Source organism: Podarcis melisellensis (genome assembly GCF_964234715.1).
Source record: "Podarcis melisellensis genome assembly, chromosome: 8".
Classification (NCBI taxonomy): domain Eukaryota; kingdom Metazoa; phylum Chordata; class Lepidosauria; order Squamata; family Lacertidae; genus Podarcis; species Podarcis melisellensis.
This window is the reverse complement of record NC_138540.1, coordinates 63204600-63221934: the sequence shown is the minus strand read 5'-3', so window position 1 is coordinate 63221934 and position 17335 is coordinate 63204600. Positions and strand designations below refer to the sequence as shown.

Genomic DNA, 17335 nt, shown 5'->3' with positions numbered 1-17335 from the left:
GATAAGTCCACAGAGTTGTATTGCCGATAGCCAGATACTCAGCCCATAGAAATGCAATTCACAGAGAGGGCTCTGTGTGATGTCATTTCCCCTCCTCTCCTGGGGAGGAAGCAGCATATAGTACTTCCTGTTCTCTCTGCTCCTTTGACCAGTGCTGGATGCAGGCATGCCTCTGCTTGCCCCACTTTTAGGCCCAGGCCTGAAGCTGGTTATATTGTAAATAAAAGTATTTTGCCTGCATAGTTGTTACTGCTACTGTTGCTGTGAACCAATCCATGATTATAAAGTAAGTAAATATATTTTTAAACTTACTTCCTAAATTACTCCCTGATTCTTAAACAGGGTAAAAAGGGGAAAGCCAGCTTACTTCAGAGTTGGACTTGCTCCAAATAAGGTTTTACAGCTTAATTCCCTATGCTTTTAGTTTTGATGCCAAGGATGGGATTTGGAAACTCTGTTCAACCCACATGCATGGGTGTCTGGAGGGATACATTGCAATCAATATATCCTCTCCAGCCCATTGAAACCCATTCCACAGAATCAGAGTCCACCCCCTGCAGAGGGTGCCCGCTGTGCTTGGCTGAGGCATGGGGTGGGCTTGTTGTTGTTGTTTAGTAGTTTAGTTGTGTCCAACTCTTTGTGACCCCCTGGACCAGAGCACGCCAGGCACTCCTGTCTTCCACTGCCTCCTGCAGTTTGGTCAAACTTATGCTGATAGCTTTGAGAACACTATCCAACCATCTCGTCCTCTGTCGTCCCCTTCTCCTTGCGCCCTCCATCTTTCCCAACATCAGGGTCTTTTCCAGGGAGTCTTCTCTTCTCATGAGGTGGCTAAAGTATTGGAGCCTCAGCTTCACAATCTGTCCTTCCACTGAGCACTCAGGGCTGATTTCCTTCAGAATGGAGAGGTTTGATCTTATTGCAGTCCATGGGACTCTCAAGAGTCTCCTCCAACACCATAACTCAAAAGCATCAATTCTTCGGCGATCAGCCTTCTTTAACGTCCAGCTCTCACTTCCATACATCACTACTGGGAAAACTATAGCTTTAACTATACGGACCTTTGTTGGCAAGGTGATGTCTATGCCTTTTAAGATGCTGTCTAGGTTTGTCATTGCTTTTCTCCCAAGAAGCAGGCGTCTTTTAATTTCGTGACTGCTGTCACCATCTGCAGTGACGATGGAGCCCAAGAAAGTGAAATCTCTCACTGCCTCCATTTCTTCCCCTTCTATTTGCCAGGAGGTGATGGGCCCAGTGGCCATGATCTTCGTTTTTTTGATATTGAGCTTCAGACCATATTTTGCGCTCTCCTCTTTCACCCTCATTAAAAGGTTCTTTAATTCCTCCTCACTTTCTGCCATCAAGGTGATGTCATCTGCATATCTGAGGTTGTTGATATTTCTTCTGGCAATCTTAATTCCGGCATGGGATTCATCCAGCCCAGCCTTTCGCATGATGAATTCTGCATATACCGGTAAGTTAAATAAGCAGGGAGACAATATACAGCCTTGTCGTACTCCTTTCCCAATTTTGAACCAATCAGTTGTTCCATATCCAGTTCTAACTGAAGCTTCTTGTCCCACATAGAGATTTCTCAGGAGACAGATAAGATGATCAGGCACTCCCATTTCTTCAAGAACTTGCCATAGTTTGCTGTGGTCGACACAGTCAAAGGCTTTTGCATAGTCAATGAAGCAGAACTCTCCTGGAACTCTCTAGCTTTCTCCATAATCCAGCGCATGTTTGCAATTTGGTCTCTGGTTCCTCTGCTTCTTCTAAATCCAGCTTGCACTTCTGGGAGTTCTCGGTCCACATACTGCTTGAGCCTTCCTTGTAGTATTTTAAGCATAACCTTGCTAGCGTGTGAAATGAGTGCAATTGTGCGGTAGTTGGAGCATTCTTTGGCACTGCCCTACTTTGGGACTGGGATGTAGACTGATCTTCTCCAATCCTCTGGCCACTGCTGAGTTTTCCAAACTTGCTGGCATATTGAGTGTAGCACCTTAACAGCATCATCTTTTAAAATTTTAAATAGTTCAGCTGGAATACCTTCACTTCCACTGGCCTTGTTATTAGCAGTGCTTTCTAAGGCCCATTTGATTTCACTCTCCAAGATGTCTGGCTCAAGGTCAGCAACCACACTACCGGGGGTGTACGAGACATCCATATCTTTCTGGTATAATTCCTCTGTGTATTCTTGCCACCTCTTCTTGATGTCTTCTGCTTCTGTTAGGTCCTTTCCACTTTTGTCTTTTATTATGGTAATCTTTGTATGAAATGTTCCTTTCATATCTCCAATTTTCTTGAACAGATCTTTGGTTCTTCCCATTCTGTTGTTTTCCTCTATTTCTTTGCATTGCTCGTTTAAGAAGGCCTTCTTGTCTCTCCTTGCTATTTTTTTGAAATCTGCATTCAATTTCCTGTATCTTTCACTATCTCCCTCACATTTTGCTTGCCTTCTCTCCCCCTCTATTTGTAAGGCCTCGTTGGACAGCCACTTTGCTTTCTTGCATTTCCTTTTCATTGGGGTGGTTTTCATTGCTGCCTCCTGTATAATGTTGTGAGCCTCTATCCATAGCTCTTCAGGCACTCTGTCCACCAAATCTTAATCCTTAAACCTGTTCCTCACTTCCACTGTGTATTCATAAGGGATTTGATTTAGATTGTATCTTACTGGCCCAGTGGTTTTTCCTACTTTCTTCAGTTTAAGCTTGAATTTGCTATAAGAAGTTGATGATCTGAGCCACAGTCAGCTCCAAGTCTTGTTTTTGCTGACTGTATAGAGCTTCTCCATCTTTGACTGCGGAGAATATAATCAATCTGATTTCGATGCTGCCCATCTGGTGATGTCCATGTGTAGAGTCGTCTCTTGTGTTGTTGGAAAAGCGTGTTTGTGATGACCAGCTTGTTCTCTTGACAGAACTCTATTAGCCTTTGCCCTGCTTCGTTTTGATCTCCAAGGCCAAACTTGCCAGTTGTTCCTTTTATCTCTTGATTCCCTACTTTAGCATTCCAATCCCCTATAATGAGAAGAACATCCTTCTTTGGTGTCATTTCTATAAGGTCTTGTAAGTCTTCATAGAACTGGTCAATTTCAGTTTCGGAAGTTAAAAAAGTGGATTCGTTGCACTAGGGCAGGGACGTCCAGCTCCCAAGAGACTGCGATCTACTTACAGAATAAAAAACTGGCAGTGATCTACCCCTTTTGGAGGGATTCAGGTCAAAGTTGTTGAGCTTTTTTTTCTTTTTAGGGAGGAAAGCCAAACTTGTTGACTTTAGCGGGGAAAGGAAAAAGTCGCTTACCAAAAGAACGCTCAGGATCATGGCGAAAATGGAGGACAGGGCAAGAGGGCGGGACCAGATGCTCTTTTGCCCCCCCAAAGGAAAAAGAGCCCAATTTGACATCCCTGCACGAGGGGAAGTGTTGTTTAATCCACTGAAATACATAGATATTACGCTCCACTTTGTGCTGGAATCACACATAAAATACTGACCATCTGGAAGAACCCTAGATCTCCTGTTTGTCAGTCCCAGTGGCGTTCCAATTCTGCCTGGTGTTTCCATTTAAGATTGTTGCTTTTAAGTAGCACATACCCCAAGTTCAAAAGTTCTCCAAATACAGTGGTACCTCGGGTTACATACACTTCAGGTTACAGACTCCGCTAACCCAGAAATAGTACCTCGTGTTAAGAACTTTGCTTCAGGATGAGAACAGAAATTGTCCAGTGGTGGCGCAGCGGCAGCGGGAGGCCCCATTAGCTAAAGTGATGCTTCAGGTTAAGAACACTTTCAGGTTAAGAACGGATCTCCAGAACGAATTAAGTTCTTAACCTGAGGTACCACTGTAGTTTGTGGTGCGTGCTGAAGGACCACCCTTGAATGCTGGCAATATAAGTTTTGTGAAGCTTAACAGGCAGGCCTGTCCCATGCTTGTTCCCAGTATAGTCTGCTCAATGTTCCAAATAACTATTGTGATTAATAGTCATCAACAGCCCTTGGGGTCATAGAAGCATAGAGTTGGAAGGGACCCTGAGGATCATCTAGTCCAACAATATGCAACTGTCCCATATCTGCCATCCATCAATTGGTCTAATCCTCAATTATTTTTTTTTAATGTCCCCTCAAAGCTATTGACTATCACAACTTTGCAAAGGAGTGTTTTCCTCTATTGATTCTGAATCTACTGCCGTTAATTGCACTAGGTGAATCCGAGCTCTACTACTGGGGGCCTCAGTACATGTCTGGGCCCATATCAGAATGGGATTCTCAACTAAGAAGCTCATAACTGTGGAAAGAGGGGAAATGGAGTTTCCCCCAATGCTGCACAAAACACTGAAGTCAAAAGCCTGCTAAGGAAAACATGGATCTTTTCCTCATGGGACAGCAAGTATTTTACATGTGCGTTGTGCGATACCACCAATCAGCTTTCTTGCTAACACACTTCTTGTTGTTGTTTTATAATTCTCAAAGCTTTATTTGTTGTTGCATATCTCAGCCAGTAGGAATAACGTAGCATTGATTAAAATCACATTTTGCTTAAGGTCATTTATGCTGTTGACGGCAAGGCATAATCTTCCAAGTACTGCTTTTCCAAGTAGATATGGCCTCTGCGTATGTGTGTCTTCTTCTTAACGGAAGATGGCAGCCAGCAGCAGTGGCGTAGCGTGGGGGGTGCAGGGGGGGCCGGCCGCACCGGGCACAACCTCTGAGGGGGGGCGCACTAATCTAGTGGAAGAGACTTGAGTGCTAAAATCCACGGGTTAGGGGGCGCAAATTACTTGCCTTGCCCCAGGTGCTGACAACCCACGTTACGCCACTGGCCAGCAGTGCTCCACCAGCTGTCACTGCAGCTGTGGCAGCAGTGGACAGCCCAGCAGCACCTAGAAGAAGAGCAAGGCACACCATTATTGTGATGAAGAGCTCAAGGTGAGGAGAATGGCTCTGCCAATCATGTGGTTCTTGTCCTGAGAGCAGCAGACATACCGACTGGCTGAAGCGCGGCAACAGCGCTCCCAGCTGCTACTCCACCCTTGGTAACGGCAGCCAGCAGTGCTCCACCAGCTGTCACTGCAGCTGTGGTAGCAGTGGACAGCCCAGCAGCACCTAGAAGAGGATTAAGGCACACCATTATTGTAATGAAGATCTCAAGGTGGGGAGACTGGCTCTGCCAATCATGTGGTTCTTGTCCTGAGAGCAGCAGACATACCGACTGACTGAAGCGCGGCAACAGCGCTCCCAGCTGCTACTCCTCCACCATTGGCGATGGCCGCTGCCGACATCATTTTTGCAGCCAGAGAGCCAGCTGCAATTCCAGCTCCAGTGAAGCCTGCTGCTCCCAGTGCTGCTGGGACAGCAATCGTGGCCACTGCTGCAAGAACACAGAATGAGGAATATGTTACATGATAGAAGCCTTAAATCTAAATTGCCTAGACCACAGTGCTTAACCGTCTTGGCTGTGGGTCCTAGGAGACCTTGCAGGCCTTTTCCCACCTGGCCTGGGATGGTGGGTCCCTGACTGACAGACTATAATTTCAAAAGCTAAGGCTCTTGGGCTTGGATATTTAGGGCAGTGGTTTCCAATTGGGGGTGTGTGTGGTCTGTTGCACCCCCCTGAGAGAACTTGCTTATCTTGCTAATTGGGGAGTGAAAGCCATCTGTGGATCATTGAGCCTCCACGCACTATCAGGGAAAGTTGCTGGATGGCAAGAGAGTAGGGATTGGGGAAAAACCTCTGACATCATTTTATGGCTCTTGCAATTGGTACAAGGAGAGAGTGAGAATGCAAATTGCTTGCTCCATGGGGCGAATTCATGGAGCCCTGCTAGGACGGAAGGGGAAGCAGCTCCTGGTTGCTTCTCATCTAAAATAGGCTTCCTCAAACTTGGCCCTCCAGATCTTTTGAGACTATAATTCCCATAATCCCTGACCACTGGTCCTGCTAGCTAGGGATCATGGGAACTGTAGGCAAAAAACATGGAGGGCTGAGTTTGAGAAAGCCTGATCTAAAATAATTAAACTAGGAGTGCCTAATTCAGACGACTTGGCATGTAAAGCTCTCCACCTATCATTGTTGTCATCATCAATCCATCTTTTACCCCAAGGTCCCAAAGCAGCTTACAACAATTAAAACACAATATTTAAAGGCATTAGAAAACAACTTAATGTCATATGAATAAGGTGGATTCTAAAAATATGCCCAATCAAGCAAATGCATATTTTTGCATCCAGACCTCATTTATTTTGGGAGGGGGGCGGGCAACCAGGTGCCTAGAAACTTGGGCTTGGGGAGAATTTGGTTCAAGTCCCTTTTTCGCTTTAAAAAATCAGAGTAGCCCTAGACCAGTCACTGTTTCTGAGACCAGTGGAGTGAGGGGGGAACAAAGCTTTTCACCAGCACTAGGTACCTCCGTTGCTAGCACCTGCGCACAACAACTTGCCCTAACTTCAGCTGCATTTCTGACAGTCAAGGCAGTTTGCTTCTCTCCTCCATCCACCCACCCCTGCCATCCTTCCTGCTTTGGCTATCCCGGCTACCAGTGCTTTTTTTCTTGGAAAAAAGTGGGGGAACTGACTACGATATATAGATACAGTGGTACCTCGGGTTACATACGCTTCAGGTTACATACTCCGCTAACCCAGAAATAGTACCTCGGGTTAAGAACTTTGCTTCAGGTTGAGAACAGAAATTGTGCTCTGGCGGCGCAGCAGCAGCAGGAGGCCCCATTAGCTAAAGTGGTGCTTCAGGTTAAGAACAGTTTCAGGTTAAGAACAGACTTCCGGAACGAATTAAGTACTTAACCTGAGGTACCACTGTATTTGCTTAATGCAGAAAGGGCATCCAAATTTTGTTTAATTTAATGCTGTTGGCTATCCCTTCAGTTATTCTGTTTTGATATGCCAGGTGTTCTGTCAAAGCCATTTCACAGCTCTCATCAAGCCAGACTTTCATTGTGAACTCCACCATTTCCAATGACTTGCAAGCTTCATTCATGCTGCTGCAAGCAAAATAATCACCCAAACTTGCCCAACTGGAAATCCTTTTTGCTAAAAACTTACCCAAGCCGGCTGCAGCTCCCAAAACTGCAGTCACTGAAAGAGAGACTTGTTTTAATAAGTTATAATGGATCTCAAGTACATATACAGTCATACCTCGGGTTACGAACTCTGCGGGTTGCGTGTTTTCGGGTTGCAGACCGCGCAGAACCTGGAAGTACCGGAACGGGTTACTTCCAGGTTTCAGCGCTCGCTCATGCGCAGAAGCACAAAACGATGTCACATGTGTGCGCAGAAGCACTGGATTGCATCGTGTGCAGACACGGCGCTTCAGGCTATGAACACTGCAGCTTGCGAACGTGCCTCCCGCATGGATCATGTTTGCAACCAGAGGTATGACTGTAAAATGCAAAAAAGCATCAGGTGAGCTCCAACTGTGATGGGTATATTTGTCAGTTTCAGTTCCTTTCTGTTCCTCATGTTTTTCAATCTCAGGTTCAGTTCACATTTCCATATCACCTTGATTTAAAATCAAATGCAAACAAATTCTCATGAAAATTTACCAACATTTCAATTCTGATTTCTCCTAATATATACATTTGTATGCAATATTCCCTAGTGCACACATTTTTTTTTGCAAAGCAATTTCTCTAAAACAATACATTTTTTAAAATGTTATTTTTACTAATCTACACATTGTTAAGGACAGTGTGTGCCTTTTTCTACACATTGCTTGGCTGAAGAACTGCACTGCAAAATTCAGAGAAGTGCACATCTCAAAGGGTTGTTTTGGTTCTTGTACTGCTTCTGAAAGTGCAAATTAGGGGAGTTCACCTTTCAATTTGAAAGGAAATGAGTTTCTCCCCCATCCCTACCTGTGGCAGAGGGAAGGGGAAGCTATCAATTGGCACTGTGCCCAAAAATGAACTGCTATCCAGTGCAAATCTTTTAATACTGGGCAAGATATATTTCAAACTGGCATTTTCCAACATAATGGCACAGTTGCATTTCTTAACCAGCTTCAGTTTCCGTGCTGTCTTCAAAAGCTGCCCAAGATGTGGCCTGTTACATTAATCTAAGATGTTACAAGAGCATGTAACTGCCCATGCAGAACTAGAAGAAAAGAATTTAAGATTTGTTCAATTCTTTCATCTAGTCTTGGTCACTATGTATACAGTTGTACAAGATTTTGAAATACAGTGGTACCTTGGGTTACATATGCTTCAGGTTACAGACTTCGCTAACCCAGAAATAGTACCTCAGGTTAAGCACTTTGCTTCAGGATGAGAACAGAAATTGTGCTCCGACGGCACGGCAGCAGCAGGAGGCCCCATTAGCTAAAGTGGTGCTTCAGGTTAAGAACAGTTTCAGGTTAAGAACGGACCTCCAGAATTAATTAAGTACTTAACCCGAGATACCACTGTACTTGCATTCCTACCCACAAGAGACCTCCAGTTTCAGGAACAGGGAAGTTCTAATTGAAGCGTGGGGCAACACACACATTTAACCAAGTATTGCCTACTAGTGTGCATGAATATTAAGACAGATTTTGGAAACATAAAATTAAAAGCACTCCTATGCGGATGAAGGCACACGAATACATGCACAGAAACAGTGATCTGTGTACTGGGATGCGGGTGATGCTGTGTTCTAAACCACTGAGACTCTTGGGCTTGCCGGCAGTTCAAATCCCCGCGATGGGGTGAGCTTCCATTGCTCTGTCCCAGTGTCTGCCAATCTAGCAGAAAGCATGTTAGTGCAAGTAGATAAATAGATACCACTGCGGCGGGAAGGTAAATGGCGTTTCCATGCACTCTTGCTTCCGTCACAGTGTTTCGTTGCACCAGAAGTGGTTTAGTCATGCTGGCCACATGATCCAGAAAGCTGTCTGTGGACAAACGGCCCGAAAGCGAGATAAGCGCTGCAACCCCATAGTCACCTTTGACTGGACTTAAACGTCCAGGGGTCCTTTACCTTTTCCCCTTACCTGTGTACACATTAATGCCATAGTGTCAACAGAACCTAACGGGGAAGCATGCTTCCAATTTTAATCTGCACTGAGTGGGGGTGGAGGTGAGGAGAGTTTGTGTCGCTGACTGAGAGTTTGAGACAACTTCTTTGGACTATACGGTTACAGTTACCCAATCCCCAAGAAAGTAAACAGGCTCTCTTACCTGGATCAGCCATGCTGGCTTCCTAAAGACCTGTATAGAGATGCCAGAAACTCTTGTTAGGATAATGCAGTGTACAATTGTGTGTTAAAATATGAAACTCAATCCCACAGGAGGCAGTGACGACCACCAATTTTGGGTGGCTTTAAAAGAGTGTTAACGGAAAAATCCGAGGGCTCCCTTGGACAAAAACAAAGACACCAACCAGGATAACTGGAGCAAAACAGCAGCCTGTAGGCCTTTATTGAACTGTTGCAACAGGGTGCTCCCCTCACTTGCAGGAGAGAGGAAGGACACAGAAAAAATGGTGTGCAAGGTCTTACAAGGACTTTTGAAATTCCCATCCTTCAGATCAAGCCCACCCCCAGAAACATCACGCATACATCACAGAAAGGAGGGGTTGAGGGAGGAGTTGTGGTGGTAACCTGAGTGTCCTGTCACCTGGGTGGTTCCCCCCCCCCTTCCCCCTCTCCATGAGTACTTTCCAGGTGACAGAGGGGAGTTTGCAGTTTCCTGCCCCCAGAGGGAAGAGCTGATTATTGTCCTTTGTTCCAGTCTGTGCTGAATCCACTCCCATATGCAAGTTCTTTGTGATCTTGATGGTATTCTGTCTAGGACCATCAGGGTTGGCATGGCAACTGGGCAGGGCTCCTGTGGATGTGCTGGTATGCTGAAGGGATTATGGCTGCCCTGTATCAAACCTTCCCCATTTTGTAGTCCTTCCTTCATGGAGTAAAATAAAAGTGGCTGGGTGTTTATACCCAGAAGGGTGGGGTATTATTATTATTTCCCTTTACACGATTATTTCCCTTTACACGATTACCAACTGCCTGGGTTTTTTTTTGCATTTTGTTTCCCTCTTGACCTCTCCATACCCTCTGCCTCCCAAGCATTTGTGTATACATCACTTGGCCAATTTAGGATAATTCTGTGTATCTGATAAAGTGGTTTAGCAATCACTCCCTCTTCCCAGGGAACTCAGAAAATGGTGTCCCCTCATGGAATCCTGGGAATTGTAGTTTGTCAGTTTGTAGTTTGGCATGCAGATAAACAAAGTGCTGGGAAGAGGGTTCCTCACTCTGTCATCTGCCTGGCAGGAAAATATTCAGAGACATTTCTGCAGGCCAGGCTGCTGCTAAAAGCCATAGAAGAGCCAGTAAGAAGGGCACTGGTGGAAAAAGTTAGTTGGGGGTGAGGGTGGGTAGCCACGTTTTTTGCTGCGGGTGAAGCCTCCAGAGGGGTGTCATTTTTATTTTATTTTTATAATATTTTTAATTAATTTTCAATCATAATCCAATAAAACCCTCATTCATAACACAATTAATAATATCAATCATTAAGATACCAAATTATATAATTTAGATAAGGTGGCCCCCAGGTGCTGGAATTGATGATTTGATTATTTTCTTTATTTTTGTGTTCCAAATTTCAATTACATTCTGGTCATAATAATCCCTATCCAGAGGGGCGTCACTGAGGCTCCCAGCCTGCAGGGCTTCAGGGATTAGCTTGCATGCCCAGCCTTCCTGTTCGTAAGTGAGCAATCCTGATTCAGGTTTCCATGCATGTATATTGTTCTTTGCACTCTTATTCCCCACCCACTCCCATCCTCAGTCAGTTTGGCTCTGGCCTTGAATATATAAGAACAATTTTTTTATCTCACAGCTAACCTGCAGCAAAAACATTATAATGCTCTAAATAGATATAAATTATATCCCCTAAAACTGTAAAAAAATAAATAAATGCATACTTTTTATTACTTGTTGATATAAGTTATTTTGGATATTCTGTTGTGTAAATTATGCTGGGGGGATTTTTTTTTAAAGCAAAACTTTGTATTCAAATAATATTTTGTCTACTTGTTACGAACAAATGTGTTGAGATGTGTTTGTGTGCGCAAATGCCTATGGCGTGTTTGTGTGTGTGTGCCAAACTCTGTCTTTGTGTTTTTTTAAAAAATATATTTTTATTAAGATTTTCAAGGTTACAAAGAGAATAAAAAAGACAATCAAAGAAAAAAAGAGAAAAACCAATGCATATAAAAAACATCATCAAAAAACAGAAAAAAGAGAAAAAGAAAAAAGAAAAAAAATCAAATCAAACCTTAAACTCACTTACTTACATTCACTTATTTCCTTGACTTCCTCACGCCTCCCATTTTTGTATTCCAATTCAATTTAGATATTTCAGCAAATCCTTCCAACTTTGTTTTTATCCTACTAATTTATCTTGACATACTATTAGATTTAGAGATTGAATGAATTATTTAAGTAATGTTTACGATCATAACTCCAAACGTATTTTAAGAAATAGGTGAAGAACTACCATAATGTTAATTAATACAAGACTTTTCCTATGACTGTTTTGAAATGTTCGAAAAATGTGAACACCAAATTGTTATTTGTCCTAGTGAACTGGGGAAAATTCACTTTAATCATCACATTGTCATTTGACGTATCACTTTGCTATTTCTTTATGCTTTTTAACATACTCTATAATCCATGTAACAAAATAAACTACTCAACAAACTGCATTTTACTAATGATAGAAAAAAGTAACAGAAAACATGGCTTTGCATACAGACTTTATACCTGTATTTTAGTATAGTTTTACAATTTAAGTTTATTGTAATATGTGTTAGTGTAAATGTTAGGGTAAAATGGTAGTTTTGGAATGCTCATACTGCACCAGCTTTTTAAGAAATGTAAATGTCACAAGCAAGATATTTGAAGAGATAAAGGTAAAGGTAAAGGTACCCCTGCCCGTACGGGCCAGTCTTGACAGACTCTGGGGTTGTGCGCCCATCTCACTTAAGAGGCCAGGGGCCAGCGCTGTCCGGAGACACTTCCGGGTCACGTGGCCAGCGTGACATCGCTGCTCTGGCGAGCCAGAGCCGCACACAGAAACGCCGTTTACCTTCCCGCTGGTAACCGGTCCCTATTTATCTACTTGCACCCGGAGGTGCTTGCGAACTGCTAGGTTGGCAGGCGCTGGGACCGAGCAGCGGGAGTGCACCACGCCGCAGGGATTCGAACTGCCGACCTTTTGATCGGCAAGTCCTAGGCGCTGAGGCTTTAACCCACAGCGCCACCTGCGTCCCTATATTTGAAGAGATACATATACAAATATACTAAGACACTAGATTTTTTAAATAAACGGTAATTCCATATTACTGTGGAGCTCTGATTTTGAACATTGCTACAAGGTATAGCAGAAGAGTATTATTTTGTTTTGGGCTTCATTATTGGACAGTGCCGTTCAGAGCTTTTGGTGTGATAACAAAACACAGCTGTAAAATGGCACTTAAAAGCAGGATGTATCGTGGGGTATTCTTTAACATATTTTCAAAGGAATATAAGAGTTTACTTTTGCCATGGTAATAAGGAGTAGTTCATAAAAATGCTGATCATAAGTAGAATGTTTTTGCATTGTCATACAATTCTAGCTAAATTAACAGGGTACCAACATGGCTCCTTATGCATTTACTATAGTTCCTGCAACCTTAAGTAAGTTAAGATAAATGTACAGAAAGATGTTTTATCAATAATTTTATAGTACTTCAAAGTTTTACAAATTTGTTCGCTACATCTCACTGTGGACACTGCATCTGGCTTTATTTTAGCCACTCCTCTTAAAGGAGAGACCACTCGTTATGTTATTCAACATTTGGTGCGTTGTTTTGCTGTTATGGGAAAACCCCATACCTTAAAAACTGATAATGGCCCTGCATATATTTCTCAGGCCTTTTCTGATTTTTGTTCTTTGTGGGATATAAGGTTGATTCATAATGTTAATGGATCTTCTTGTTTTCTTAATGTTACCACTATGAATGGTAGGCCATTATTTAGTTAATAATGTCACGACCAACATGACAAAATCGTTATGCTTTAGATGTAATTGATTCATTCTCATTGTTGTATGTATATATCTGATCAATCGGCCAATATTTCTGCTACTATTGATTATATGGAACAAATGATAGCCCATAATCCTTTGAATCCACCCAAAGGTTTTGATCCATGGAATGGTTGTCTTCCTGGTTACCTAATAGAGTATGGTTAAAAAAACTTTTGCTAATTGTAATTTTGCTTGTTGCAGGATTCATTGTGTTGTGTTGCTGCATTCAATTCAACCCGCCACAGGGATGACAAGAAGAATTTATGTTGCAAGTTATAAGCGTTTAGAAAATGAGACAAATGATTCTGCTTAAGTTTTGTTAAGAAAAATTTTACTTTTCATAAAATAAGTAAGAAAAGAGGGCATGTGGGAATATGGTTGGTTTACCTATAGGGAAAATGGGCGCATGGGTGGAAATGTACTACAGCCTGACCTTTTGGCAGGGCAGGCTGTGTTAAGCATGATCAGCGCGTGGACACCCCATGCTGGCCTGTGATTGGTCTACATAGCCTGCCCTGATAGTGGTGTGATTTTCCTTATATGGTATTGTCTTTTACTGTTGAGTTGATACAATGTTCTGTGAAAAAATAAAATGCTAGGCCGCAGCAGTTTGAGCATGTTCAGGCCTGTTCAATTCTGTTCAGCTCAGTTCAGCTCAGTTGTTGCTGGCTAGGCCTTTTGAAACCATTTTTGGTGTGAGACTGATTTATTTCTTATGGCGAGCAGGCCCTCGTCAACTATAATTCCCTCTTTGTATTCTAATTCATATAGATATTTCAACAAATCCTTCATCTTAATTTTATCCTTATATCTTATCTTAATATACTGTAATTTTCCATTCTTTCTTTCACCAAATAACCATCCACTTTTACTTTATTTAATCTTATTTCTCATTAAAACTTATATATCTGTACTTATTCTTAAAACATTTCTCCTAGGGTCAAAGGAAGATTCAATTCCACGATTTCCCCATCTCTCTTTAAAAGAAAAACAAAACAAATTATATTATATACACTTTAAATTCCCAATTTTCATCCAGCAGATCCCCTCCCCGGTTTCGGCCCCTAGCAATAGTTCCATAAATCTCAGAAAACCATCAACCCGGAGATCTTAAATCCGAGGCTTTCTTAAATCCAAGGCTTTCTTTCGTGTCCCCTCTGCCAATCTTTTTGATAGTCTTTGGTGTTGAAAACCAGATCTCGGGGAAGCTCCAACCCAACAGTAATCATATTCCTTCCAGCCAAACTTCCATAGTTAAGGATAGGGCCTATAGAATATTCCAAATCTTGTTTCACGCCAAACTGTCTTTGACCTCAGTGAAATAAAGCATAGTTTCACCCCTGAATACTGTACTGTGCTTTTAATACTGTATAGCCAAATGTAAATTTAATATGTGCAAACTTATATGATTAAAAATTCATAGTATCAGGGAAACAACCAACAGCCACCAGGTTATACTCAGGTGAAGTAAAGAACGTCCTCACAGCCAAAGAGTTAATTTTTAGAATCTCCTACCTAACATTTCCATATGACTTTAATCCAGAAATTTAACAAGCAGCTGCCAATTATATGAGGAGTCGGCTTGTTTCAATCTATCCTATATATGTTGCATTAAGCTAACAAATTGCTAACGATATGAGCAATTGTATTAGGTTACCTCTCACCAGATTTTCTTTTCTTAAACGAAGGTATTGTTGCTTTTAAAAAGGCATTCAGTATTTGTGTTGAAAGCAACCTATTAACCATACTTTAACAGTTAGATCTTTCATTTTAAAAACATCCTTAATGTTGTCTAACAGCAAAACCAAAGGGGCAAGGGAAGCTCACACCCTGCTTTTTCTTTGATTTTTTAAGATACTTTGCCAAAAACACTACGTATCTTTACCTCCCCACCAAATAAGCTTAAAAGCTACGCAATTCTGGAAAATATACATTCTGAGAAGTGATACTTGGTCTTGCGTATTAAGAAATATTTCTCCGAAATAGAAACATCTCAATATTCAGCTGCTGGGGAAGGAACTGATGGAGTCACCAACTTCCCTTGCTTACCCTTTGGGTAACCCTGCGAGAAGTTCCTGCGCACCCACTCCGCTTCTTCTGTATATGCAGCCACTGCCACCACTTGTTTATATCCTTCTCTGTAGTGGGAAGAGGCTAGTGACTGACAGCATACTCCACCAATGTAAACGGAATCTGGACTCTAGTTCCATGCTGCAGCCCTGTTCCAGTTATTAAGTAACACCCAGGGACCATTCCACAAACCTTTAGGTTTCTATTTCCCAGCCCTCTGAGGAGAAGGAGAGAAACGAAAGTGATACACAAATATTTGAGCAAAATTGGATGACAGTCGCTAGAACACGAGACTCTTACTCTCAATGTTGTGGGTTCGAGCCGTTGTTGTTGTTTAGTCGTTTAGTCGTGTCCGACTCTTCGTGACCCCATGGAGAACTTGTGGACCACCGGGATTAAATTTACGGCATGTAATGCCTTAAGAGAGAATATTATGAAAATGATGTATAGGTGGTACATGACTCCAGTCAAGCTCGCAAAAATATATCATTTGCCCAACAACAAATGCTGGAAATGTAAAGAAACAGAAGGTACATTCTTTCACCTTAGGTGGACGTGCCCAAGGATTAAGGCTTTATGGGAGATGATGTATAATGAATTTAAAAAGGTACTCAAGTACACTTTCCCTAAGAAACGAGAGGCCTTTCTCCTGGGCATAGTCGGCCAATTGGTGTTAAAGAAGGATAGAACCGTTTTTATGTATGCTACAGCAGCAACAAGAATACTCATCGCAAAGCATTGGAAGACACAAGATCTACCCACTCTGGAAGAATGGCAGATGCAAGTAATGGAATATATGGAAATGGCGGAAATGACTGGCAGAATCCGAGACCAGGGAGAAGAGTTGGTGGAAGAAGATTGGAAGAAATTTAAAATTTATTTACAGAAATATTGTAATATTTTTGAATGCTAATGGCATTGAAATGAATAGAAGGGGTTGTAGCAACGAGGTTAAAAATAAGATCAGATGGATAATTAGATAAATTAATTGGACATGAATTTGCTGAATTAATTTTTAACAGGGATACAAAAAAGGGAGATGTGAGGAAGTCAAGAAAATAAGTGAATCAAAGATGAGAAGTAAAAGAGGGATTTTTGTGTTTTTTCTTCTTTTTAAATGTGATTTTTCTTTTCTATTTTGAAACTATTTTTCTTTTTTAATGTATTTTATAACTTTGTATTTTTGTGTATTTGTTTTTCTTTTCTTGTTTGTTGTTATTTTTAAAACTTAATAAAAAATATTTTTAAAAAAGAGAACACTCTCCAACCATCTCGTCCTCTGTCGTCTCCTTCTCCTTGTGCCCTCCATCTTTCCCAACATCAGGGTCTTTTCCAGGGAGTCTTTTCTTCTCATGAGGTGGCCAAAGTATTGGAGCCTCAGCTTCACGATCTGTCCTTCCAGTGAGCACTCAGGGCTGATTTCCTTAAGAATGGAGAGGTTTGATCTTCTTGCAGTCCATGGGACTCTCAAGAGTCTCCTCCAGCACCATAATTCAAAAGCATCAGTTATTCAGCGATCAGCCTTCTTTATGGTCCAGCTCTCACTTCCATACACCACTACTGGGAAAACCATAGCTTTAACTATACGAACCTTTGTTGGCAATTCTCTGCTTTTTAAGGGGTAGGCTTACATTCTTTAAATATATTGTCATCTGATTCGTTTACCCTGATGATAATATGTTAAAAGCATTAAACCTGAGAACCACATTCCCTTGTGGGCAACCTCGCTGGGGGTGGAACATCCCATTTGTGGGCAAGTCAAAGGCAATGGGGTAACAGGTGTGATTCTTTACTGTTTGTTACATCCCAGCTGTGCAAAAGCCAAATCTTTTTACACTCACACACCCTTCTCCATCCAGGCAAGCAAGAGGCATTATCACAGGTCGAGGAAATGAGATTCCAACCAGGCACAAGCAGTGGAAGAGGGCCTGGGGCCAGGCGATCCCAACCCCTGTACTTCGAGAATTAAGTACAAGAAGGTAGATATGAGTTCACACATTCAGCCACTAGGGAGCAGTGTGGTCTAAGAAGTAGCCACTGATACAACGCATCCAATAAGTGAAATTAATTTTTAAATCAGGTAATGCTTGTGATGTGATTTTCTGAAGAGGTAACGGTGTCTCTCCCACTTTTTGAATATAAACTTATTTTCATGAACAACAGCAAAAAGAATTCTGTTGGGCGGGGAGGAGTCGTGCGGGAGT

General features: G+C 42.2%; 1 protein-coding gene across 4 annotated transcripts; it reads right to left on the bottom strand.

Moving 5' to 3' along the window:
- Positions 1–4441: 4441 nt before the first annotated feature.
- LOC309375642 (uncharacterized protein) lies at positions 4442–15295 on the bottom strand. Of its 4 annotated transcripts, none has more exons than XM_081921545.1 (6): positions 15145–15295; positions 9168–9197; positions 7057–7089; positions 5207–5368; positions 4984–5103; positions 4442–4880 (listed from the first exon to the last, which is right to left on the bottom strand). In XM_081921545.1, the coding sequence occupies exons 2-6, from the start codon at positions 9178–9180 to the stop codon at positions 4747–4749; spliced, it is 462 nt and encodes a 153-aa protein (XP_081777671.1). In that variant the 5' UTR covers positions 9181–9197; positions 15145–15295; the 3' UTR covers positions 4442–4746. The 4 variants fall into 4 exon arrangements, with proteins under 4 accessions (XP_081777671.1, XP_081777672.1, XP_081777669.1 ...); XM_081921546.1 differs by having other exon boundaries at positions 15111–15279; XM_081921543.1 differs by lacking the exons at positions 7057–7089; positions 9168–9197; positions 15145–15295 and adding an exon at positions 7150–7387.
- Positions 15296–17335: the final 2040 nt, after the last annotated feature.